At 42.8% G+C, this 27,687-nt stretch overlaps 1 protein-coding gene across 6 annotated transcripts in view; it reads left to right on the forward strand.

The window, feature by feature from the left end:
• DYNC2H1 (dynein cytoplasmic 2 heavy chain 1) overlaps positions 1-27,687 on the forward strand; it is a 670,805-nt gene that overhangs the window by 534,067 nt on the left and 109,051 nt on the right. For all 6 annotated transcript variants that reach the window (XM_082683959.1, XM_082683958.1, XM_082683962.1 and 3 more), the window contains 10 exons: positions 1,126-1,289; positions 2,971-3,090; positions 3,645-3,779; positions 5,283-5,426; positions 8,736-8,825; positions 14,941-15,006; positions 16,729-16,779; positions 17,546-17,623; positions 21,293-21,424; positions 22,338-22,410. In XM_082683959.1, the coding sequence (XP_082540085.1) occupies positions 1,126-1,289; positions 2,971-3,090; positions 3,645-3,779; positions 5,283-5,426; positions 8,736-8,825; positions 14,941-15,006; positions 16,729-16,779; positions 17,546-17,623; positions 21,293-21,424; positions 22,338-22,410 (1,053 nt within the window). The remainder of the gene's footprint in view (positions 1-1,125; positions 1,290-2,970; positions 3,091-3,644; positions 3,780-5,282; positions 5,427-8,735; positions 8,826-14,940; positions 15,007-16,728; positions 16,780-17,545; positions 17,624-21,292; positions 21,425-22,337; positions 22,411-27,687) is intronic.

Here is a 27,687-nt window from a genome sequence, read left to right on the forward strand (position 1 = left end):
GAACTATTTCATTGGGGTTTTTAAATTTGTGTTTTTCTGATAAAGGTTGTAGTTCAACATTGTTGTGATATTGTTTTTTGGACATTTATATATCCTTTTTCATAAAGTGCTTATTGAATTATTTTCATATTAACTTAAAAAAAGTTTTAAAGTAAAATTTAAAAATCCATTCTGGGGTTCTCAAAAACTCCTTACAATACTTTTCCTAGTCTTTGAAAATAATCTTTGAAAGTGTGTATTTTGTACTTAAAAAATAAATTATTTGTTGTCAACTTAAAATTTTAAGTTTTTGGTATAATTGCTGATTTATTTTTCTGTGTGTGCTGTATAATGGATATCATTTTTTAATTAAATTTTGGAATATACTCCTTTATGAGGCGGAACTTCATTTTCTCTTAGTTTCTTCCCTCAGATCACTTGTATATGGCAGTCTGAATAGGTCCTTCGAAGTTAATAATGGGCATCCTTGCAATTCCTCATATATTGATAATCCTAGGTTTTCACCAGCTCTTTCTGTCTTTACGTAGTACATCTTAAAAGCTAGAAAATGAACACTTTAAAAAAAATATGTATTTTAGAGAGAGCAAGAGAGAGGCAGCATGAGTCGGAGGGGTGGAGGGAAAGGGAGAGAGAATCCCAAGCAGACTCCCTACTCAGCAGGGAGCCCAAGGCGAGACTTGATCCCAGGACCCTGAGATCATGACCTGAGCTGAAGGCAGACGCTTTACCGACTGAGCCACCAAAGCCACTCAATGAACATCTTTTAACTGATGAGTTACATGGAGAATTGTATATAATTGAGTTGTTTTTGTTTGTGTCACCTATAATCAGTCATTTCAGGAAAATTTTGAATAAAATGTAATATGTATATATTTCTTTGATGCATCAGTATCCCAAAATCGTCTTACTGACTGGTGCTTAGCCCTGTTTGTGTATGTGCCGATGAACAGGGCATTCTGGTTCCTCGTTCCTTGGGCAGCTAACTGCTACTATTCCATACGCTACTAAAAAGCCTGTGCTAGTGACTGTTGAGAAGTACTAGGAAATGTAAATTAGGTTTTGTAATGTCATGAAGCAAAGGACAGAATATTGAAGCCAACTAAATGTGTTGTTTTAAACAAATAGGACCACGTTATGTGGTACAAATAGGTGACAAAATTATTGACTACAATGAAGAATTCCGCCTTTTCTTGTCAACAAGAAACCCGAATCCCTTCATCCCGCCGGACGCAGCCTCCATCGTTACAGAGGTCAACTTCACTACCACCAGGAGCGGATTGCGAGGACAGGTACATGTGGCCCCCGAGACGTGACCTCTGTGGTCTCCGGCAGCTTGGTGCAGCTTGGTGTATCAGAGGACTCTCGGCACTGGAGGTGCATTTGTGGAAGTGATTAGCGTTTAAACTTTTGGAACCGTCTTGACAATCTGTTCGTGGGTGGAGTCCAGCATTGGGGTTTCCTTTATCATTTGTGTCAGACTCGTGCGTCTGTTGTTAGCATGGAAGCGCTGCTTCTTCCAGCCGCACATTAATTTCAGGGTCGATTTCTGTCATGTGTGGGAGAGTTTGGGAGAGAGAAGGATCATAGATTGAGTTCAGCTACGTTTTCTGTTTTAATTATAAAAACTGAAGTTCACATTACAAGAACTCTGTTTCAGTTGATTTGTTTGGCTGATTGAGGGCGGGTGTTAGAGTTCCCAGCTGACAATTGTTTTTCCACTAGAACGTATGCCTCTTTGAATTTTCATCTCTGTGTATGGCTTCTTATGATTTAGACCATTATGTGAATCTCAAATGATTTTTTATATTCTAGGCTTTTGCTTACATAGTTTCCTCACTCATTTTCCTCTTAAGGCTATCTTGCCTGTTGACTTTGAGTCCTTCTGTTTTTCACTCACCTAACAGTTGTAGACTCTTCTTGTTTTCATTTACTATGATAGTGTGTATATTTGGTACATTTTTACTTAGTTATAATTTTCAAAAATTTCCTTTAAAATTCTTTTTCTTATAATAACATACAGCTCACAGCATGTGTTTTTATGGACGGTATGTTTTGACTTACTTGGATGATACTTCTTATAAATAAAACTATGAAGGGATTACTCAGAGCCTGGCAGAATTGACTGATTAAATTGCTCATTCTGTCTGGAGCATGGCCGTCCCCACGCACGGGGTCAGATCCGTCCAAAGTGCTCAGTGAGGTTGCTTGTCCGGCAGCTTTGCAGTGACGTGTTCTATGTCCCTCCTGTGTCACAAACCCTAATTTAAAGTTTCAAAATGAAGAATTTGACATAGCATTTAAAAATAGCTTTAGGAAGATTGATTTAATTAACCCATTTAAAGTGTGCAGTTCTGTGGCTTTTTAGTGGACTGCCAGGTTCTTGTGGTAACTCTCTGTTGCACATTTTGAAGAACAGCCAGACTTTTCCAGGGTGACTGTGCTTTACTTCCCTGCCAGCAACATGTGAGGGTTCTGTTCCCCCCTCCCGGTTTTGCTGACACACATTGTTATTTATCTTTTCAACTGTAGCCGTTCCAGTGGGGGTGAAGTGGTATCTCACTGGGATTGGGAGGATAGAGTATTTTAAGTAAGAGATCTCTTTGTTTCTTTATAGGGGTATTTGCCACTTAAAAAATCTAGTTTCCATTGTTGTTACATATTTAATCTAATTTTAGAACTAAATATTACACATTGATATGTTAAGTAAGAAAAATTTCTTACACGTCATATACTATTTAATGTTTTATTGATCAGTTTAACTATTTGCCTCTTTTTCATCAAAAATTATGAAAATTATATATTATGAATTATGAATATTAAAATAGTCTTATTTAATTAAAGTCAAATGAAGTACATAATATCATAATAATTGCAATATTTGGCACAACACAAGGCCTATTTGTGGGAAGTTTGTTTTGTTCTGTTTGAACTTTACTGCTAAAACAACTGACTTAAAAAAATTTTTTTTAGCTTTTGGCTTTAACTATTCAGCATGAGAAACCTGACTTAGAGGAGCAGAAAACAAAACTATTACAACAGGAAGAAGATAAGAAAATACAGTTAGCCAAGCTTGAGGAATCTCTTTTAGAGGTAAAATTTAGTTATTCAGGATGCTTTCTTATATTATATTTTTTAAGTGAATATAATTAATAGCTATTTAAAAATTCAGTAATACCTTCCACATGTTTTTGGTTGTATCAAAGATATCTTAAAATAAATAATCAGAGAGAAAAAAGTAGATGTCTTGGAATGCAAGATCTTAAGAAGTAATGGTAATTAATGTCTAAAATAAGTGATCTTTAAGGAATACTGATTTTATATTGTATTATTTCACTAATGTTGAATTATCTATTATGTGCTTAGAGTTTCAAGCAGCATTAAAATGTAGCATGAAATTATGATTTAATCTGTAACTTTAAGTAGTTTTTACTTTATTAGATTGATAAAATTAATATATCCTTTGATGATATACTATGTAATGGTTTACTCTAACATTCTCATAAGCTATAAAATGTTGAAATTCTTTTAAAATAACGTAAGGTTTTCATAAACATTATTTAATGATAGCTAAGATGGGTTTCTTTTAATAGGTTATTTTAATATGTATGATAATATTCACATTATTTTATGGATTTTTGCTGCAGACACTTGCCACGTCCCAAGGGAATATTTTGGAAAATAAGGATTTGATTGAGTCTTTGAATCAGACGAAAGCGAGCAGCGCACTTATTCAGGAGTCACTGAAAGAATCTTACAAACTCCAAGTTTCCCTTGACCAAGTAATTGTTTCCTTTTTTTTGTAATCTTATATCATGTGTTCTTAAACTTTTATGTTAATATGATTAAACAGTGGAGAGTCAGGACTTCGGGGGAATGACGGTTACAAAAAAGAAAGTTCTTCAGAAAGCCCAGAACCTGGGTCTGATGGGTCCTGCTCTGGGGGTGGGGTGAGATGCTCAGGGCACCGAGCCTGAGGTCCGCTGGCCTCTGCTGATTTCTGGCACCGCATTAGCTCTGGTTCTGGGGTGACAGTTCTATACTGAAGTTGAAAATGAGAGTACTGAAAATGACTGCTAAGAGCATCTTTGCCATTCCTGGAGCTTTTTAAGATTAAGGTACGTTCAGTATATTAAGTAGGAGTTCTAAGGTGTTTTTTCCATTAAAAACATTTTCTTCCCTTAAGATGCCATGGCTTAAAATACCTTTTGCCTTTCTTTTGATAAGCCCTTTTGCAAAATCCTAGCCCAAGTTCAGAACAGCCTGCCTTTCCTTCTGCACTCTGGTGATGGAGCTTTGCCTGAAGGTGGGCAGATGCCCGGACAGATGAGGGTTCCCATGCATTTCTGGGCTCCAGCCTCCCCTGGGCCCATGCTGAAGGCATCCTTTTGGTGCCATCCAGCCCTTGTCCTGGCTGTGCACCTGCAGGGCACTGCCGTTTGTCCTGAGAAAGCCTCTGCGGGAACTGCTGCTGGAGTAGGTGTGCAGCCCGTGGCAAGCCCGGCCCCCTGGCTGAGCCCAGCCGATGGTGCACCCCTCTTTTCCCGGTCTCACATCACAGGGCTTGGCCTCCCTCCTCCATGCACAGCACTGAGGCACCCCGTAATGGCACCACCTCTGTGATCTGGTGCTGGGATCACAGTGACTCTCAAGTCCCGCTGGGAACACTACACCCTGCCCTGTTGGGGCCCCTTCTTTGCCATCCCGGGGGTCCGTGTGCTCTCCCGTCTGTTCTGTGCCCACGCGGAGCCTGACCCCTGGTCCAGGCTCCGCTCCACCAGTGTTCCTGCGGCACCAGCACCCACATGCTCTACACTCGCAGTCGCTCTGCACTCGGGGCCGCTCTATACTGGGGGCCGCTCTGCACTCGGGGGCCGCTCTACACTCGCGGTCGCTCTGCACTCGCAGTCGCTCTACACTCGCGGTCTCCACGCTCCCCTCCCTGCAGGGGCGGTGGTGCCCTGCCGTCCGGCCACACTAACAGCGACCCTACGCTGCCTCCCTCTGGGCACGCACAGTCGCACCGCTTCTCTTGGGGCATGATTGCTGAGCAGCCCCCCTCACTGCTCCCTCAGGCACCCTCCAGAGGGCCGTGCATGTGGTCCCGGAGCTGAGACTTCTTTAATCTGCGGTGCTCAGTCTTGTAAGAGGAAGGCAGGCTATATGGTGCTGTGTGACATGTCACCGTGTGGCACCCGTGTGGGACGCGCAGGGCGGCCGGCGGGGCACGGGGTGGCAGGTGCGCGCCAGCGCTGAGGGCTACCTTTCCACCCTCTGGTCTGCAGGAGCGGGATGCCTACCTTCCCCTGGCTGACAGCGCCAGCAAGATGTACTTCATCATCTCCGACTTGTCCAAAATTAACAACATGTACCGCTTCAGCCTGGCGGCCTTTCTGCGACTTTTCCAGCGAGCTCTGCGGAACAAGCAGGTACACCGTCCTTATCCCATAGTGGCCAGTGGCTGAGGTGCCTTGACTAGGGGCTTGGCTTAGGGTGAGAATTGCCTGTGAAAACTTGTCTGGAATTCTGTTTTCAGAAGGCCGATGGGACTGTTTCAAACTATCTAAAGAGACTAGCTCAGAAACTAGCTGAATTGTTTTGCCCTCTATACCAACCATCCCGGGGTGACCATCCTCTCAATGGAAATGATTTCAGTTCTGACTACAAATCCATAAGTAATAGATTATCATTAAAATGGTATAAGGCTAAGAAATCATCTACATAATCTCATTCCTTGGAGAAAACAACACTGAAAATGTCATTGTCAGTCATTTGAGCTGTGCTCCGTGCCAGGTTCTGTAGCTAAGGAGGCCAGAGGAGTGTCCTCCGCCTTATGGAGTGTGTCTGCTAAGGGGTAGGGGGTGTCTTCACCCACAGGTATCACACGGTCCTTACAGTAAGCCCCAGCATAGCACGGACAGCTTTCATGCCCTCCGTAGAAACCTGCACAGTGTTTCAAAAGATTGTGAGGCCGGACGGTCCGAGCCCTGTGCGCACGTGCTATCTAGACGTTTTTCTAACCCCAGGCTCGGCCGATCTGACAGTGGTTCTCTTCAGTTCATGGCTTCTGTGGGAAATTTGGCCAGGGCCAAGCAGCGATGGCTCCTTGGGACCTCTCTCTTTGACAGTGTTTGGGACCTCAGCTGGAACAGGAGGGGCAGAACAGGGGTGGGAGGGGGAGGCTCCCCTGCTCGCCCAGTGCCTGGGGCAAGAGGGCTTGGTGAGGAGGACACCGAGCTGGACTTCTATGCCACATAGAGTTGCGATGTCTGATAGGACATGTTGGTGGCTGAACGTGTGTTCCGGTGCACGAGGCAGAAGCTGTTGTAAGTCAGCCTGGGGTTAGTGTCACTTGTGTTGTATGCAGTCTGGCGGAAGCAGTCCCAAAGCTGCTGGGATCGAGAAGGTGTCGGGGGGACACACCTCTTGACAAGAGGCTGTCAGAGAATGGGCCTATGGGTTTGTTTTTGTTTTTGTTTTTCTTTTTTTTTTTTTTAGGTTTTTTTTTTTTAATAAGATTTTATTTATTTATTTGACAGAGAGAGATCAAAAGTAGAGAGAGAGGAAGGCAGAGAGGGAAGCAGGCTCCCTGCTGAGCAGAGAGCCCGATGCGGGCCTCGATCCCAGGACCCTGAGATCATGACCTGAGCCGAAGGCAGCGGCTTAACCCACTGAGCTACCCAGGCGCCCTTGTTTTTGTTTTTCTTAAGGATTTTATTTGTTTATTTGACAGAGAGAGATCACAAGTAGACAGGCAGGCAGAGAGAGGAGGAAGCAGGTTCTCTGCTGAGCAGAGAGCCTGATGCGGGGCTTGATCCCAGGACCCCGAGATCATGACCTGAGCCGAAGGCAGAGGGTTAACCCACTGAACCACCCAGGCGCCCCAGAGAATGGGCCTGTGTTTTAAGGCAGCTACAGACATTGACGGTTTCTTTTTTTTCAGTGGGTTGCTTCTCTAGTTTTCTTCTGAGTTAAAGTCCTAGACTTGGATGACTGGGACTAAAGTGCCCGTCTGTAAGCTCTCAGACAAATGCCTCTCATTGCCTTTGGGGACACATGCTGTTGGCATGTTCAATCGAGACAGTGACAACGCCTTTTCCATCTGTGTCTCCACCAACTGTGGATTATATCTTTGAATAATTTTTGCATGATAAATTTCTCATAAATTACTTAGAAAAAGTACACAATTATAAGTTTATTTTAAATTCTTTCTTTTCCTTTAGTGTAGAAATCTACCTGTTCAAAGTCAGTGACTCTGACGGCACCTGGGTGGCTCAGTGAGTTAAGCCTCTGCCTTCGGCTCAGTTCATGATCTCAGGGTCCTGGGATTGAGTCCCGCATCGGGCTCTCTGCTCAGCGGGGAGCCGGCTTCCTCCTCTCTCTCTCTGCCTGCCTCTCTGCCTACTTGTGATCTCTTTCTGTCAAATAAAGAAATAAATAAATGAAATCTTAAAAAAAAAAAACAAGTCAGCGACTCTGAAGGAGTATGAGAACTGGTGAAGAGGTTAGCAGTTCTGCCTGAACCCAGTGAGAACTTGGGTTATTCTGGTGTACAGCTCCGTGTCTCCTCAGGAACCGGCAGTCTTTGGTGGTGTAGCTCTTGAATAACACTGACCTTTGTGTGTGTGTGCATGTGTGTGTTTGTGTGTATTTTGTGTGTGCATGTGCATGTTGGTGTTTCCGTGTGTGTATGTGTGTGTGTGTGTGTGTGTTTGTGTGTATTGTGCATGTGCGTGATCTTCATGAAGCAGTAGTGAAGGGGAGAGGCTGTTTGCCACGTGAGCTCTCAGGTAGGACAGGTACCCTGGGGCCGGGCCAGGGCCTGCTGCACATGAGCTCCAGCCTCTGTGGTTTTATGTCGGTGTCACACCTCACCCTGCTTATCCTGGATGTAGTTCTTGAAACTGTTAGAATTGTTGTTCGAAATGTTACAATTGTCGTATGAGGTTTTTTCTTGTCAGTTATAATCATAAGCAAGCAAGAAAATTTAGCTAACTAGTACAGCGGAGTGGAGCTTTCACGGGCTGTTTCCTCCAAGTGCTCCCTGAGGTGAGATGTAAAGCTCTATCACTGTTGGGGAACAGACCAGCCTTGACAGTTCCCTCTGTCGGTGTCCACACCAATCCCTTCTTAGTAAGCAGAGGGAACAGCCATTAGTGCTATTTTCCAGATCATGGCAGTCATGTACCACACAGAAGCAGAGAACAGGTGAAACACTAAAGGTGGTACGAGTTCTTAAACAGCATCACGGTCGAAGTTATTGTCCATCTTCAGCTAACGTGGAAGGCGTGGTTTAACATTGTTCAGGTTCTTATATTGAGGATTAGAAAATTTTATATTGGGTGGTTCTGGTCATCCTGTTTTGGGGCTGGGTTGATTATTATAATACAAGGAATGAAATGGATTTAGCCCATACTCATAGTATTTTAAATGCCATTAGGTATCAAAGTGGTATTGTCAAATTCAATTCACATTGTTTTATTAGAAATTGACTGTAATTTTCATTCTTTGAAATCCTTAATTCTGTGCATTAAAGAAAAATACATCAAATATTTTTCTTGTATTAGTGTACAAGTTTAATGTACTTGTTTGGCCCCTTGAATTGACAAAGATAATTGCTCCAGAATCAGCTTTGAGTCTGGAGGAGCAGTTTATAGGTGTGATTATGCTATGGGGTATTATTTACATGTTTATAAATTTCCTAATGGTTTTTTAAATTTTGTAATTGTAATCTATAGGAATCTGAAAATACAGAACAGAGAATCCAGTCTCTTATCAGCTCATTAAAACATATGGTCTATGAATATATATGCCGTTGCCTATTCAAGGTAAGAAGTACTGTTTTTTCATGTATAAAATACGACCTGTATTTTGATTTGATTCATTATTACAGTTAACTTGTATCACATTTACCTACAGAACGGTATTGAAATTGGCATTTCTGGTACTTTCCCAGAATGATGCTTATTGCTAACTGGAAGGTCTCACGGCGGGGCGGGCTGTGGCTGGGAGGGAGGAGAGTGCGAGCAAGGAAGAGAGAGCACACATGCAGGGGTCGGCCGCCGTGGCTCTGGACACCAGCAGCCCAGAAGGAGGACCCTGTGACAGGCTGTGGAGGTCATTTTCTAGGTGCACCGCTGTCCCCTGCTCAGCACTGGTGCCAGTGTGCACCACAGTAGGACATTTGGGGGGTCTGTTTGGGAATACTTCCTCCACACAGTTGTTAAATTCAAAAATACCTCTTGATATGGCCAGTGTCTCCTAGGTTGGGAGACAAAACTGGTTTCATTCCTGGCATTAGGAAGTAAATTAATGCCTGATCTTGAGTTGTGAAATTTGTCATCGGTGTCTTCGTATTACAAGGGTCCCCGAGGAATAGAAAGTAAAATGTAATTTAGAAATTTTTGAGTGTTGTAGAAAATAGAAGCTTTCACTTAGGATTTTTTTTTTTTTTTTTTTTTAAGTACTGGTCTTAGGGTATAGGCTGGGCTAGATAAGGAAGAGCTTTGTAAAGGCAATTAACTACATGAGAGAAACAGTTACTATGGTGCGGGTATGTAGGGTTCTTAGAAAATCTTGGGAAAGATACAGTTAATACATTCTTCAGAAGGGGACAGTAACTTTTTTGAGTAGTCAGAATGTTGATGATCTTTCCTTGAGATGGAATTATTACTGGATGCTCAAAGACTTATAGTTGGACATTTCTTTGGGATGTGTCTTTAATGAGAACTGTGGAGACTCCATATAGGTCTATAGACAGTGTATATGTGTATTTTGGAGCTCTTATGATTAGCCATCCTTCTAAAAATTTGGCTCCCAGTTTTAACTTGCATACATGAGGAATTATAAGCAGATAAGGAAGGTAAAATAAGCAGCTTTAATAAAAATTCAGAGGAGATAAAAAATATTTATAAGCCATAACTTGATAAAAAATAGAAAGATTAATAATATCCAGATTAATAATAACCAGATTAATAATATCTGCTTATAAGCAGATGATCTCAAAGCCCAATTTGTCCCTAAAACGTTATGACCTTAGGTAGATCTGAGGATGGCATCTCTAACATTTGCGTAATGTATTTTTGCACATAATACTTAAGCATTTTTATTACACAGACACAACTTAAAAATATTTTCTGAAAGAGTTTCAAGCTTTATTTTATTTTAAGTTTATTTTACATTCCTTATTTGCCGTGTTTGTTAATTTTCTTGGTATTCTAAAGAATAAGCTGTTTACAGAACAAGTCCACTTTATTGTAATTATTTTTAAATTTTATTTTTTAATCATTGGATTTATTTTTGATTGCTATGTTATGAATTCTTATGATTAGTTTTTATTTTATTCACATATAATGTATTATTTGCTCAGGGGTACAGATCTGTGATTCCTCAGGCTTACACACTTCACAGCACTCAACATAGCACATGGCCTCCTCAGTGTCCCATCACCCAGCCACCCTGTCCCTACCCACCACGCCCCAGCAACCCTCAGTATGTTTCCTGAGATTAACAGTCTCTTATGGTTTGTCTCCCTCCCTGGTCCCGTCTTGGTTCATTTTTTCTCCCTTCCTTTGTAGCTTTAACCTTTCTTATCCTTCTAGCAAATACATTAGAGCCACAAAGCTTCATTTTGATCACTCTCCTAAGAATATACTTAATGCTTTTTTACTTTTCTTTCAAGACCTATACACTGAAATAGGCTGTGATTTGTGAAAATATCACAGACCTGCACTTAGTTTAAAAATGTTTCAATGGAAAGATAATAGAAACTTTCCTATTCACTGCAGAGGTCAGCACCTTGTTCGGAATTCCTTGTTTCTGATCCGTATGTCTGTGCCTCTGCCTATGTGTTCTTAACTTTTTTTTTTAGTAATACACTGTGTTGACTGATGATATTTAAACCCTTATGTCATGTGTTCTGTCATGTAATTAGGGGAAGATACAGTGCATGTTCAGTGTGGAGACGGTTGACTCTGTCAGTGAAGTTTATTTGGGGCTGCTCCCTGTGCAAACACACGGCAGTGAGGCTCCAGCCAGCTTCCTGTTGCACGACACGGGGGCGCAAAGGCTGGGTGTCCTCAGCAGTGTGGTGCGCATGTGCGATTCCTTATCGCCCGTCTTGAGATATACTTCTCTGTTGTGAGCAGTTAACACTCACCTTTAGAAAGCTGTCATGTATAATTCTAGAGTCGTGTTTTAACTGGTGATGGACTGTCTGGTTTCTGATACTCAGGTTTCTCTATCAGTGTGAATTCAGCAATCCACGGAGTTCCAGCGTTGCATAACAAGAAAGCACAGGAATTGTAGAGTAATGAGATAATTTCTCAAGACTGAGCATTGTAATCTGACCTAAGGTGGAACTGATTTCATATTTTAGTGAGAGGTTTTTGTATTTGTAGCAGTCACCTTCACATTACCCTGCCTGCCAGTCTCTCTTGCTGATGTTGCTGGTGTGTTGGTGACAGCGTTGTGACAACGAGAGACCCTAAAACAGAAGCTGGGTTATTAGTGGTCATGTCACACCCACAGAAAACCAGCTTGACCTGGAACAAAAATGATTGACTTGTTTTGTAGCAGAAACTTTGGACTTTTAATAAACCAAACCAAATGGAGAAAGCTGTTGAGCTCTTTCCCTTGAGGTCATTGGCTCTGCCATTCTTCTTCTCCAAGTGACCAAAAAGTGTTTCTTTCAGTAACCAAAGTATTTTGGACAATTATAGCATAAGTAGTATACTTGGTTCCCCAAAATTTATGATTATAATGGAACTGTGTGCAAGTTAGTACTTCTCCAGGTAATTTCTTCATCCCAGTTTTTCACTTGGAGTAGATACAAAGTAGTGGAAGTTTCGTTGGAGTGTTAAATAATTTCCACATATATTGGATGAGAGTAGAGAAAAGGGTTGGAAAGAGGCCTCGGAGAGCCTGTACTCTCAGTGTTTGCCCTTCCTTGCAGAAGTATTTCCTAAGGGAGCTCTGATGTGGTGCCGAAAGACTGTCTGGTGAGGTGTGGAGAGCTTCCCTCACCTCCCTCTTCCAATGAATTGGCTAGTTGAGTAAAATACAGATGAATCATACATTTTCAAAATAAAATCCTAGTGTCTCATGATTGTATTTCTCTGACAAATCATTGAATTTGGATTCTGGTATTTTTTTCTGTCAAAATGTGTTTTCTTTAACAGAAAAGTGGATGTTCTTTGATTGGCTGTTTATAAATTTTTTAACTTGTTGCTGTTAAAATGAATCCTGATAATTTGGATCATTTTCTTCTGCTTAGGAAATTTTGAAACTTAGCATTTATCTAACTCTTTAGATTTTCATAAGTAGAGTTGGATTGCATATAATTATTAATTAAAACGTGTGACTTCGAGCACAAGTGTGGGTACTCAAGGTCGGTGCTGTCTCAGTATTGTGTAGATTAGAGCAAGTTCATACGGTAACATCTGTTTTATACTTTCCCTGAGTGTGTTTGCGAGTGACGAATAGTGTAGAGTACTCTTCTTCTTCCTACTGCTTCTTAATCTCTGAGAATCATGCGGTTTATAGAATTTTTTAAGATAAATTTCCTCTTCAGTGCAGTATTATGTAGTACATCAGGTGACTGCAAAGTGGGTAGTTATTTTCTGTCACCTTCCAATGTTCCAGGCACTGTGCAAGGGCATGCATTGTTACTTAATTCCTACAACAACCCCATTCTAGAAGGGAGGAAATCAAGATTTAGAGCTAGCACCTTTGTAGGTTTTCTGGATGTAGAGGATGTCGGAACTGGAATTTAAACCCACTCTGCTGGATGCCGGAGACTTGGGCTGACCGGCTGGGGGTAAAGCTGAATGGTTGTGTCTGAAAAGGTGAACTGTGTCCCAGCCGAGACATGCACTTGAGGATTCCCATATCTCTTCTGAGTCCTGTGCTAATGGTTTTACCCTTTGTGAACATTGACCAGCACGTGTAATGACAGAGGATGCACTGTGTGGCTGAGTCATACCATGTAGTCATCTCCTAATGCTCTCTCTTCATGCTAATTATGTTGATAATCACTTGAGAGGCTGCTTATTATATGGCCCCTTGATAGTAAAGAATTTTGTAAGAGAACCCAAGTGTGATAAGATAAATTGACATTGAACTAAAAAACCCTAAATTTTCTGGTCTGATGAGCAGTGTAGATCAAGGACATCGGAGGCACAAAATGTTTTCTCAACTAGATATTGGCAGGTTTTTTGTTGTTATTGTTTGAAATAAGTACGCAGGAAGTTTGTAAGATTGATGTTCATTCTTAATTTGACTCCGGTTTATTTAGAAATAATATGTTCTCTTGTCTCTCAGTAAATTATATTTTTAGGAGTACTTTTGAGTCATAATTGTTCTTTATTAGAATACTGTTTCTAAATACTACGGCTGACTGCCAGCAACAGCTTCTTTGGCCATTTTCAGCCGGGAACACCATCGACAGAGATCCTGTTGAGCCTGGTTGGGCCACGTGACTCATACTCCCTGATACCTGAGAACACCGCACATCTCCTCAGATGGTGTGTCCTGCTTTTTATATTTTTAAGCCACATGGGAGTTATTTCACACACATAGTAGTTGGTTGTAACTTTTTTTCCACACCCGAGTGATGGCCATCTGCTTAAAGTTTTTCTGCTTTGAGAACTTTTTTTTTCAGGCATTGACTATGTTATGGTTGTAAACACATGGTTTTTATTTATTCACTTAATAGGCATTCGTTGAGTACTTGTGTATACATGTGTAACATATACTTTCATAAAGGAAATTATCCTCTCGTGTTATTCAAGACACTGAATCTTTCCGACAGAGGGGTGATTTTCCCGCAGGTGAGGAGATCACTTGCTGGTAGTCTCTACAGCCCTTATAGTTAGCCTAGGTGTAGACTTATAATCATATGCACGTATGAGATATAAAATGTTATTTATAGTGTGGGGGAAGCTATATAAAATGCTTAAACTGTAAACTGGCGGGAAAGATGGTGTTAGAGTAGATGATTTTTTGTTGTTTTTAATAAGCATTTACTGTATTTTTAAACAGAAATGAGATGTTTATTTTAGAAAATTTACAAAATACACTTAAGAGAAAAAGAAGAAACCAAAAATAACTTATGGTTGTAAAAGTAAATCACCAATAAAAATTGATTCCATTTTTTTCAATTTTTTTGGCAGGTATTTATCCGTGTATGTTTATATGAACATATTGCCCTTTTTTCCATTGTATGGGCTATGTTATATATTTTGATTTGAATATTATTTATGATAAACTTTTGAACATTTGGTTTGTTTCAGTTTTTCTTCCATAATAAAAAATCTTGCATCAAATGCCCTCATTTCTTATCTATAAATATATTCATCATCCCTTTGCATAACTTTCTAGAAATGAAATACCTTGATTTAAGGGCATAGAGAATGTTCTGGATCATGTAAGCATACACAATGACAGATTGAAGATTACTAATGCAGGGGGTTGATCTTTATGGTAATTCAGACCTCAAAATTGGATTTAAGCTTGTTAAATAAACCTGTGTTTTTAAATCATAGAATTATATGATGTATATTATTAATACATAAATTATATGATGTATATATAAATGATACTTTTAAATCATAGAATTATATGATGTATATTATTAATACATAAATTATATGATGTATATATAAATGATACATGCATTTATATGATATACATCAATGAATATAAATTATATGATGTATATATACAGTTATATGATGACTAATCTTTAATGTTTTCTCTAAAACTTCAGGTACTTTCTCTATCCTTCCCACCTACAACTTGGAAATATTGTTTTGTGGAGGGGCCACTGGGATAGTCATTTCTTATATTGGTAAAAGTAGATCATTTAAAGATTCCTATCAGGACTGTGCTTTTCTGAAAACACAAATTTAGAAACAGCAAGATAACATTTGTTATTCTTTTCAGGCTGATCAGTTGATGTTTGCTTTGCATTTTGTTCGAGGCATGCATCCTGAACTTTTTCAAGAAAATGTAAGTGGGGGTAAGGGAGGAGACGGTTAGAGTTACATAGAAGTTTGGTAATGGGCAGATTTATGGTTGGAGTAGAAATAACTTTGTCTAGAAATTATCAACCTATTGATTTTTTACTAAGTTAAAAATTTAGTGCAAGATGCTGATTTCTGCTTCTCCCCTCTGGGTGGGCCCAGCATGTGGAAGGGATGGTGAGGCAGAGTGACTTACCCCAGTGTTTCTAAACCTTTCTGAACCCCAGTCCCCTGCTTGTCTTGCTCGCACGGGCAGTGGAGCTGACACATATACAAAGTGAAACAGTGCTGGTGGACAGCTGCCTTCTTTACCCCCTTCACTGACTTGCTCCGAGTCAGCAAGGGAAGCAAGAAGGTGGGCCGTTTCCAGAAACCTCCTGGAGCCCAGAGCCCTGTGTTAGTCTTTTATGTATAATTCATCTTCGTTGTCTATAACTTCATTCCTGGTCTGCCCTATCAACCTCTCCCCCTTGAAAAGAACCTGCTTCAGGTTAGAGCTAACCAATCTATCTCTGGTGTGCTTCTGACATTTAAAAAGTTATTTGTAAGCGATTTTCTGGTTTTGGTGTCACTGTCATCAGTGAGAGCGGAGCGTCGAGGTTGGGGAATAGCGCACAGACAGACGGACAGTCCAGCTGTGACCATCCCCGCTGCTTGGTCAGATTTCATGTCCTGGGCTCTCCTTATTGGAATCAAACTTGAAGAATGCAGACCTTTCCACGTACCTGTTTTTCTCTCTTGCTCTGGCCAACTTGTATTGTTTCTCCTGAATTTGTGGACTTGACTCACTCCTTTTGTTTCCACCATTAGCTTTGATGCCTTTCCCTCCCCTGTATCGTGTTTTTCACCATGATCAGTAAATTCTGCACTGTGTAAGACTTAATATTCCCTGGTTTTCCCTGCCGGAGTGTACGTAATATTGGGAAGAGAACATTTTTCTCTGACCCCCCGTCTAGTAATAGTAACCATTTCTATTCCATCGTGACTGATCATGACTGTATGATTTCAGTGAAGAGGAGTGAGTGGTCATGCTGGGTGGAGGCAGGAAGTAATTTTGTTTTTTTCCATATTGCTCTCAAGTTTTATATGTTTTCTCTTTATTTGCTGACCAGTACATAACAAGGACTATGCTAGTGCCCATTATTACCTGCAGGGAAGACCGAGATCTTGGAGCACTAGATTCTGTAGCCCTGGGTCAGTCATGATTCTATGGATTAATTTAAAAAAAGAATAATGGCAGTCTTCTCCTAATCTGCTGAAAAAGATAAGCTAATGGAAGTACTTTTCTCTGTTTTTTCCCGGCATACAGAATTTTTAAAATTTTTGATGCACTTTATTGCTTATTTATTAGTGAAAAATGGCATATAATGGGGCAAATAAGATAAACTCTGACTGAACACAACATGTAAATTTGTGGATGTTGAAGCATTGTATATATATATAGGGAGAGAGACTGTTGTTAGGCTTTTGCTTTAGTAAAATTATTGCTCATTGTTTGCCTAGGAATATGTTATGTTACTACATGAACTCATTCTTGATGTCAGTGTTGAACCAGAAAGGGAAGACATGACATGAGTTTTATTGTTTTTTTTTTTTCCATGTCCTTAGAAAGCTGCACTGTAAGCCATCTTATAGGGAAATTGAGAAAATTGTGTTAGCTGGTTAGTATTTTTATATTTTTTGAGTAAATCATATTTTTATTCAATAGGAATGGGATACGTTTACAGGTGTGGTTGTTGGAGACATGTTGCGGAAAGCTGTAAGTAAAAATAATAAAATTATTTCACTCTTAGGGAAAGTAGTTCTCTCTTTGGCTTCCTGAGATATTTGCTTCAGAGAAATTTTACAGTTCTGTTGAAATTATACTTTAACTAGAGAATATATTCTTGGCTCTACTACCATACTATAAAACAGATCTAAATATTTTTGTCCTAGAGACATATATTCTTATGAGAATAATACTAATTAAATACTAAGAAACTAATGCAGTTTCTTTCAGTACACATTTTATCCCAAGAACACTTTAAAATCCTGAAAAAATAGAATTTTGTGTTATGACTAGGAAAATTCTCGTGTAGCTGAAGTTTAAAATGTTTTTAAAAATTTTCGATAACTTTATTCAAGTTTAGCTTTTTCTCTACTACTTTTCTATTTGAACATGTAATGAATCATAGTTTTCTTCAAAGCAGAATACCCAAACTGTAATGCAAAATCTAGATTATGTATGAAATGCAAGATATTATTAAAAATAATATAAATATGTGGCCATTCTTATTATATTATATTTTTAAGCTTCATAAAAGATAATATACAATGAAAATGAATGCAACGTTTGTGTAGATGGTTATTATACCTTGTTACATTGAATGAATTTTACAATAGTGTTGTATAGAATTTTACAATCGTAAAACAAATGAAGTAATAATACACAGAATGAGTTTTTCAAATCAGAGTTCATACAGTTAGCTAGTCTCTTATTAATTTTTCTAAGTCTGAATGTCACCGAATACGTTGCTTTTCCGAAGGACTCCCAGCAGAGGATCCGGGATCAGCTCCCGTCATGGATAGACCAGGAGCGCAGCTGGGCAGTGGCCACACTGAAGGTACTCGTGACTTTCCTGCTGTGGGGGGTGCTGCAGCTTCTGCGTCCGAGTCCTGTTTATTTCTTCAGATGCTCCCTGTTCATCTCAGTGTTGATACTGCGGTGACTCTGCCATCAGAGCCCTGGGTAAAGGACGTCAAGAGAGTTACTCTGTTCTGATTAGTCCTTTAATCCTGAGCTACATCTTTCCTCCAGCACACACACGTCTGGTCTCCACAGCACAAGGTTCTGTGTGGTGCACCCGCAGGGGGTAGAAGAGAAGGAAACAGAGGATACGATATGGAGTGTGGAGGCCTTATCGATAGACTAATTCAGGATTGGTAGAGAGATGCAGTGCACTTAGGAGTTTCCGATTCAAACTGTTTCTCTCGCTTTATTCATCTTTGAACTGTCCCTTGCCCGCAGCTCCTCCCCGTCCTCGCGGTTCCTCCCTCGCCCGCGCCCCTCTCTGTCCTTGGCATCGCTCCCTGAATTGTGACTCTTACCATTCACCGGGGCTTTGCTGCAGAGCCTCTGCTTCCGATCTTAGGCCTCTGTTTCGTTGTATCCTTTATGTTTTAAAGCTGACTCACACTTCAGTGTGTGCTCTACTAAAGCCTTCTGAGGGCTGGTTATCGCTCCCAGGGTCAAGTCGTCGTCATTTGCGTAGGAGAGAAGACAGTCTGTGGCCTGCTCCTTGCCTGCCTCTTCCCTACTATCTCCAGTCTGTCCCCACATGGTTTCTCGCACTTACACTTCTCGCGGCTGCTCCCTCTAGCCGGCCTGTCCTGTGGCCGTGCTCACCTGGCAGACATCGCTTTCGCATTTGAGGACATACTTTCTTCATCCTGTCTCTTCTGTTGGCATCCATCTTGAACATTCCTACGTCACAGCGCTTGTCCTCCTGAGTCAGAACGATGCAGTGTGTGGTCGTTTCTCCCAGCTTGCAGTGCATAGAGACTGGGATCTGCGCCTGGTCAGGCTTGCTGTCCCCGACAGTGCAAAACCTGACTGGTACGTTCCTCTGTTCAGTAAGTGCCCGCTGTACTCTCAACGCATAGTTCGCTCTCTGTTACACACCTGTTCCGGTTGTACTCGTGAAGATGAGCGGACAAGCTAATGACGAAACAGGGATGTAGGTTTCACCTCGTTCATGCATTCTGTTAAGTGATAGTATTTATGAAGTATTTGTAATCTGCTGGTTGACGGTGGAGAGCACAGATGTATAAAAGTCTTGGTTCCTTCTTTCTAGGAGTTTGTTACCTTGTGAAACACTTCTGACACAGTCATAAGACCTGGCTCATGAATTCCGAATGAGAAAATTAATGATTATTGTTTGATCTCTAGCTGATCTCTAGTTACACTTGGGGAACAAAATCTTACATTTGTAACCCAAAAATTGTAATGATACTTTTTTTGCCCCACATACTCATTTCTTTTTAAGTAAGGAAATGCAAAACATTTAGGGAAGCCAGCTTTCCTATTGAAAAAAGGTTTATAATACATGTTAACATTTCATTATCAGTTAACAAAACATTTTTAAGTGGATTATCTCATTCATTTCATTTTTTGTTTTTATTTAAATTACAGCTAATATGTAGTTCAGTATTAGTTTCAGGCATACAATTTAGTGATTCTACATGATATATCTTATTTAGTTATTATACCAACCCTGAGACAGGTATTATTAAGTTCTCTTTTTACGGATGAGAAATGAAAGTCAATAGTAGTGAGTTAAATGAATGAGCCTAAGGTTTCTTTTTAACTTAACACATATTTTTGAAGATGCATTATGTGCCAAGCAATCGTTAAATGCTTTGCGCATATTATCTTGCTTTATCATCACAGTAACCTGATGAGGCCGTAATTATGCCGGTTTCAGAAAAGAGGCAGGTGAGGTAGGGAGAGGCTGAATCACGGAGTCAGTCAAGCAGGTGGAAGTTCTGGAGCTGAGACTGCAGCTCAGGCCTTCTGACACCAAAGTCAAAGCCTTCAGTATTTGATTTTCCAACTACCGTGTTTTCCTTCTCTGTCTCCCAGGACTCCCCGTCCTCCTCCCTGCATTCCCGAGTGGGAGGTGGGTGCTGAGGGCGGGGCGTGGGCCACGGTTCTGGAGCCCAGCTGCCCAGGCTTCTGTTCGTGTTCTGAACTCAGGCCACATGGGCGCTTCTGTGGGGAGGGGGCGCGAGCTGACTGTCCTCGGAATCTGTGTGTTTCTTCTCTTTCCTTCCTCCCTGCTGTGTATGGTGGCTGCCTCAGGGTGGTGACACGTGCTGAAAACTGCCAGATGGCTCGCGGTGACTGACGGGTGACTGGCGGGTGACCCACTGGTGGCCCACCACATCGTGCGGAATGTGAAAGCCGATCACCTCACGCAGTGTGTTCAGCCCCCCGATGAGGTAGCTGCTGGTACTGTCCTCGCTTGTTGGATGCGAAGACCAGGCACAGAGCGACGTGGTCACTTAGAAGCCGGGCCAGGATTTGAACCCGGGTTCGTTGCGGCAGAGTCTGAGAGGCTCCTGCAGCTGCGGATGGTCTGTTCGCAGACGCCTGGGAGTCCAGTCAGCGCAGGCTGCTTTGTCGTCAGTTGGCTTTTCCTGAGTCGGGCCCCTCGTGCTTCGTGTCTGCGACGGGTGGGCACTGCGCCTGTGGGGGCCAGGTCGGGGCTGTCAGTCGGGACAGGCTGCACCGGCCGAGCCCACCTGCGCACGGGGACTCCTGACAAGTACTGGTGTGCGGACTGGGGGGCGCCACGCTGGGCCCAGACTCCAGCGGAACAGACACGCCGCCACGCTGCCTCAGATTTCTGGCCGGAAATGGTGATTACACGCCGCGCAGCACGTAGAGGCAGCAGTGGGCGCTTACACGCCAACAGCCACTGGATTTCACAGGCGGCCATCAGGGGTTCTCCTCATAGGCTTAGATCACTTATTACAATATTTGAAGTGAAATGTACTTAATTTTCTACTGTATAAGTTTAATTTTAGTTAGGTTCCCTCATGAAATTTGGGCAATATGATGGGTTATTTAGGGATGAGTAGAGCTACTTGGATGACGCATCCCTGAGCACTTGGCTCCGGGCCGTGGTACGCGCCGTTCTAGTGTCCGCACATGCACTGGTCTTCCCAGTGCGCCACTGTTTCCGTGACCCTTCTCCCTCTCTCCTGCCGCACATCACTGACCTTGCAGTCCATAGTTGGCGAGAGTTTGGAGGAGAGGCTGCCGGAGGGAAGGGGGACAGGCAAGATGGATGAAGTAAGGGAAGGAGTAAGTCGCGGAAACAGCAGGCACCGCAGAGGGGTGTGGTCGGGTGAGGCCATGGCGTTCCGTGGGGCCAGGTGACGCTACCGCGGTGATGCTGCGGAGCCCCGCAGCGTTTAGAGATTTGGATCACCGTGTTGTTTATCTGAAACTGATGTAGCATATATACTCCAAAAAATTATACTAAGAAATTATTCTCTAATGGGGAAAAGACTGGAACAGACATTTTTGTGAAGAAGGCATACAAATGGCTGACAGATGGACAAAAAAGGGTGCACACACACACACACACGCACACGCACACGCACATACACATGCACACACGCATACATATGCACGTGCACACGTACACACACACACACACACACACACACACACACACCCCGGGTCTGCTTGTCGCTCACCGCGCAGTGTCATATCTGTGTTTCAGATCGCTCTCCCCAGCCTGTACCAGACCCTCTGCTTCGACGACGTGGGTCTGTGGCGGACCTACTATCACAACTCCGTGTGTGAACAAGAGTTCCCGTCTATTCTGGCAAAGAAAGTGTCCTTGTTTCAACAGGTGAGTTTGCTAACTGCCTCAGAGTACCTGGCGTCTGTCTCACTCTGAAGCTGTTTACAGGAGGGCTCTGCCTTCGGGGGTCATGTCACGTTGCCTTGGGGAAGGGCCTTGTGCCTATGCCATTCCCCTGGACATGGAGTCCCCGCAGAGTGGCTGGTGGGACCCCTCTGCCTCCACCTGAGGGTGTCTGTGCTTTAGAGACCAAGTCTGAGAGAAGGGGCTTCAGGTGTAGTTTGCACAGGCTTGCCCCTCACCTCCCGGGATCGTGTCTCCTGAAAAGGCCTCGGGGCACGTGGCAAGGTATTTGCCCCCCTCTAGCCCATGCAGGCCTTCAGGGCAGAGGCCGAGTGCCAGCAGGCGCCCCGGGGACGGGGGACGGGTGTCCGGGCCAGTGCCCCTCCATGTGCCTCTCTTCCCTTGGCTTCCAGTGCTCCTGTCCTGCCCACGTCGCTGTGGGGAGTGACACTTTACCAAGGGTGGCTTCAAACAAGAAGGAAACAAAACCAAGAGAAACTACTGGATAACTTCAACATCTAGGGAAACACATAATTGAGCATAAGAAGAGTGATGTGAAAATTTTAGGCAGGGTTTGGGGGCCTCTGTTGTCCTGTCATCAGAAAGCCCTTACATACCCTTGTTTCACCGGCTGAGCTGCCCCTTGTGAGATGCAGAAGACACAGCTCACCCGTGACCACTACTTGCTCGCGGTGGCTTTTGATGAGAAGTTGGAGGAAATCAGTGCATTTTAGTAACATTTTCGCTCTTAAACACATAGCATTTTGTGTAAGTAGATAGTGGGACGATGATGGGTGTGGACATATCCCCGCGGGAAGATTTGTTCGTTCAGTAACAGTGACGCTGGTGTGAAATGTCCAGGGTTCTATGTTTAACCTTCCCTGCGCTTTGTTGGCAGGTACTGGTGGTGCAGGCGCTGAGGCCAGACCGACTGCAGAGCGCCATGGCTCTGTTTGCCTGCCGAGCTCTAGGTAAGTCCCCGGCTGCAGCCAGGCCACTGGCCGCAGGACCTTGGCTCCCGCAGACGTTTTGTTTATGCTGACCTCGGTTTAGAAGATTAGATCTTTTCTTTCCTTCTGCTTATCTTCAAAACTCTACTGGATGTGATTGAACTTAATGTTGTGTTAGGTCTGATGCATAGTTGAGATCCTGTATTTACTTATGGTATTTGAAATTTACAGAATTATTGTATGGTGAAAGCCCTTTAGGCATTAATACATTTGTTCTTAGTTAGGACTTAAAAGCAGGGAATCAATGTTTGACTTAGATAATTAAAGTAAAACAAAAAAATAACCATAGTCTTGGCCGGGGGGCAGGGGAGGCTTCAAAATGAATTATTTTTTTCTCCAAACAAAAAGTGAAGTATTTGTTTGTCTTTTGGGTTATAAGCTGTGCAATCCATTTTTTAAATCTCTCAGATAGTCTTATCAGAAAGAATTAAAAGTTACTCATTTGTAAATAAACTATACTTTGTTTTGATTTGCTCAAGAGAATTTGGAAACACGACGTAAAGGAGAGAGAGTTTGACTTCTTCATTGCCAATTTGGATACCTTTTATTTCTCTTTGTTGTCTGATTGCTGTTGCTAGGGCTTATAACACTATGTTGAGCAAGAGTGGTGAGAGTGGGCATCCTTGTCATGTTCCTGATCTCAATGGGAAGGATGCAAGCTTTTTCTCATTGAGGATGATAATTTGCTGTAGGTCTGTCATAGATAGATTTGATGAAGTTCAGGAATGTTCCCTCTATCCCTATACTTTGAAGCGTTTTAATCAGGAACGGATGCTGTATCTTGTCAAATGCTTTTTCTGCATCGATGGAGAGGACCATGTGGTTCTTCTCTCTTCTCATATTAATTTGTTGTATCACATTGATTGATTTGTGAATGTTGAACCATCCTTGTAGCCCAGGGATGAATCCCACCTGGTCATGGTAGATAATCTTTTTAATGTGCTGTTGGATCCTGTTTGCTAGGATCTTGTTGAGAATGTTAGCATCCATATTCATTATTATATTGGTCTGAAATTCTCCTTTTTGGTAGAGTCTTTGCCTGGTTTGGGGATACTGGCTTCATAAAAGGAGTCTGGAAGTTTTCCTTCTGTTTCAATTTTTTGAAACAGCTTCAGGAGAATAGGTGTTATTTCTTCTTTGAAAGTTTGATAGAATTCCCCAGGGAATCCATCAGGTCCTGGGCTCTTGGTTTTTGGGAGGTTTTTGATCACTGCTTCAATCTCACTGCTTAAATCAGATGACATGATTCTTTATATGGAAAACCCAAAGGCTCCACCCCCAAACTACTAGAACTCCTACAGCAATTCAGTAACGTGGCAGGATACAAAGTCAATGTACAGAAATCAGTGGCTTTCTTATACACTAACAATGAAAATACAGAAAGGGAAATTAGAGAATCGATTCCATTTACTATAGCACCAAGAACCATAAGATACCTGGGAATAAACCTAACCAAAGAGGTAAAGGATCTGTCCTCGAGGAACTACAGAACACTCATGAAAGAAATTGAAGAAGACACAAAAGGATGGAAGACTATTCCATGCTCTTGGATCGGAAGAATAAACATTGTTAAAATGTCTATACTGCCTAGAGCAATCTGTACTTTTAATGCCATTCCAATAAAAATTCCACCAGTATTTTTCAAAGAGCTGGAGCAAATAATCCTAAAATTTGTATGGAATCAGAAGAGACCCCGAATTGCTAAGGAAATGTTGAAAAACAAACAAAAAAACAACTGGTGGCATCACGTTACCTGATTTCAAGCTTTACTACAAAGCTGTGATCACCAAGACAGCATGGTACTGGCATAAAAACAGGCACATAGACCAGTAGAACAGAGTAGAGAGCCCAGATATGGACCCTCAACTCTATGGTCAAATAATCTTTGACAAAACAGGAAAAAATATACAGTGGAAAAAAGACGGTCTCTTCAATGAATGGTGCTGGGAAAACTGGGCAGCTCTATGTAGAAGAATGAAACTGGACCATTCTTTTACACCGTACACAAAGATAAACTCAAAATGGATAAAAGACCTCAACGTGAGACAGGAGTCCATCAGAATCCTAGAGGAGAACACAGGCAGTAACCTCTTCGATATCAGTCACAGCAACTTCTTTCAAGATATGTCTCCAAAGGCAAAGGAAACAAAAGCGAAAATGAACTTTTGGGACTTAATCAAAATCAAAAGCTTCTGCACAGCAAAGGAAACAGTCAAGAAAACAAAGAGACAACCCACGGAATGGGAGAAGATATTTGCAAATGACAGTACAGACAAAAGGTTGATATCCAGGATCTATAAAAACTTCTCAAACTCAACACACACAAAACAGATAATCATATTAAAAAACGGTCAGAAGATATGAACAGATATACTTCTCCAATGAAGACATACAAATGGCTATCAGACACATGAAAAAATGTTCATCATCACAAGCCCTCAGGGTGATTCAAATTAATACCACATTGAGAGGGGCACCTGGGTGGCTCAGTGCGTTAAAGCCTCTGCCTTCGGCTCAGGTCATGATCCCAGGGTCCTGGGATTGAGCCCCGCATCGGATTCTCTGCTCAGCAGGGACCCTGCTTCCCTTCCTCTCTCTGCCTGCCTCTCTGCCTGCTTGTGATCTGTCTGTCAAATAAATAAAATCTTTAAAAAGAAAAAAAAACCTAATTGAGATACCACCTTTCACCAGTTAGAATGGCCAAAATTAGCAAAACAGGAAACAACATGTGTTGGAGAGGATGTGGAGAAAGGGGAACCCTCTTACACTGTTGGTGGGAATGCAGGTTGGTGCAGCCACTTTGGAGAACAGTGTGGAGATCCCTCAAGAAATTAAAAATAGAGCTTCCCTATGACCCTGCCATTGCACTCCTGGGTATTTACCCCAAGGATACAGATGTCGTGAAAAGAAGGGCCATCTGTACCCCAGTGTTTATAGCAGCAATGGCCACGGCTGCCAAACTGTGGAAAGAACCAAGATGTCCTTCAACGGACGAATGGATAAGGAAGATGTGGTCCATATACACTATGGAGTATTATGCCTCCATCAGAAAGGACGAATACCCAACTTTTGTAGCAACATGGACGGGGCTGGAGGAGATTATGCTGAGTGAAATAAGTCAAGCAGAGAGAGTCAATTATCATATGGTTTCACTTATTTGTGGAGCATAACAAATAGCATGGAGGACATGGGGAGTTAGAGAGGAGAAGGGAGTTGGGGGAAATTGAAAGGGGAGGGGAACCATGAGAGACGATGGACTCTAAACAATCTGAGGGTTTTGAAGGGGCAGGGGATGGTAGGTCGGGGCACCAGGTGGTGGGTATTGGAGAGGGCACGGATTGCATGGAGCACTGGGTGTGGTGCAAAAACAATGAATTCTGTTACACTGAAAATAATAAAAAATAAATATTAAAAAAAAAACTACGTTAAGGAAAGGATCTGTAAAGAGTTTTAGTTGAAATACAAAGTCATCCAAGAGTAGTGAATCTTTATTCTAAACCACAGGAGTTTGCAAATGAAAAATCTGGCATAAGTAGAAAAGCATACTGACATTTTTTTTCTAGAAGTTCTCCATTTCTTTTAACATTTTACCCATCTATGAAATTTTATGTGGATATTTTCATAACTTTTACTGTTATGTATGTTTTCATTAAATTATAATTTATCATATGAGCAAGCTTAGCACAGAATTTCAGGAAATTGAAAACAATATACTGGGTTTTCCATGCTCCTCCATGGAAACTTTGCTCAGTAATCCCTGTCATGCTGTCTTATGACACTGTTGGAGTCGACCACAGTGGTCGTCTTTTGAGAGGTCGTCCCAGCCTCACTGCTCCCACTCTCTCGTGTCCTCTCAGACATCTGCATCTCCTGACGGCTCACACTTGAGTTGCCCCTGTTACACCCTGCACCCCCGTCCGCTCGCGTCACCCCAGGGCAGCGCTCTGAGCGGCTGTGTCTAAGTGTCGGTTTAAAGACCGGGAGACAGAACCCCACAGCTAGCAAGTGGCAGGACCCAGACCCAGCTCCATAGTTCGTCTTCTTGCTAAATCCTGAAGGGTCACATTTTTCTCAGTTTAGAGGGATATTTTTGGCAGGTGCTCACGGAAAGCTGTGTCCTTAACCCTTACGTGATCCCTCACACACAGATGTCCCCACCCTCACCAGCTAGACTGGTTTCCTGGGGCTTTGGTAAGCATCATACACAGGCAGGCTTCAAGCAACAGAAGTGGTCGGCTCCCGCCTTTGGAGGCTGGAAGTCCAAAATCTGCGTCCCCGCAGGCCGTGCGTCCTCCGAACCCTGTCGCAGAACCCCTTCCTGCCTCTCCCGGGATCCTGGTAGCTTGCTGGCAGCTGCTTCGTCCGAATGGCATTTTCCCCACATATCTCTCTCCTGACATGTCTCATGTCTTACGGGCCCTGCCCCAGGAAGACCTCCCTGGAAGCTAAGTGGTTCTGTCTGGGTGACCCTGTTTCCATGTCACGTCATGTCATGTTCTGAGCTGTTGCAGTTGCGACTTCGGCTTCTCTCCTGGAGGAGGGGGGCAGTGTTCGGCCCGCACTCTGGCCGTCTTCTGCTTCGCCCTCTGGTAGGACACGCATGTGCACGTTGTGCAGCCGTTTCGAGACTCCCATGAGCTCGGTCACTTGGTGGGCTGCTGGTGGGGGAGTGGAGAGCTTCTGCCGCTGCCCTGGGCCTCCCTTTCCTTACACACGAGGAGCAGTGTCTCCCTGTCTTTGGCAGAACGTCTGTCTCCTGGGTTGTCTTTACTGCCATCTGGCAGAATGTCTGTGCGCCCAGCTCCTGGTTGCGAGTGCGGGTGCCCCTCTCGGAGTCACTCCAGCGCAACAGGGGAAAAGTCCCAACCAGGACTCAGAAAGGAAGGTGCGGGGCAGGGCTCTGCACCCACGGGGCTCGTGGACTCTTTCTTGGTCTCAGTCCTGCACGTTCTCCCTCCGTTCATCTTCCCTCTTTCCTCTTCTCCCTCCGTCTTTGTGTCCCCGTTCTCTTTCCTGCACGTGCGTTGCCCTTAGTCTCAGGGTTCGTGTGTATCCTGGGCATCAGGCTGCCGACCTCCTTGTGATGAAGGAGAACTTTCCCTCCCAGCCTCACCCGAATCCCAGGAAGGATTCTGCTGTGCTCGGCTTGGGTGACATGACCTTTTTTGCAGCTAATCCCGCCAGAAGTACATGAAACAGCAATTTGTCCCCCAGAAGCCGGGGGCGGGGGGGCTGCTC

This window comes from Mustela nivalis (assembly GCF_964662115.1).
Source record: "Mustela nivalis genome assembly, chromosome: 9".
Lineage (NCBI taxonomy): Eukaryota > Metazoa > Chordata > Mammalia > Carnivora > Mustelidae > Mustela > Mustela nivalis.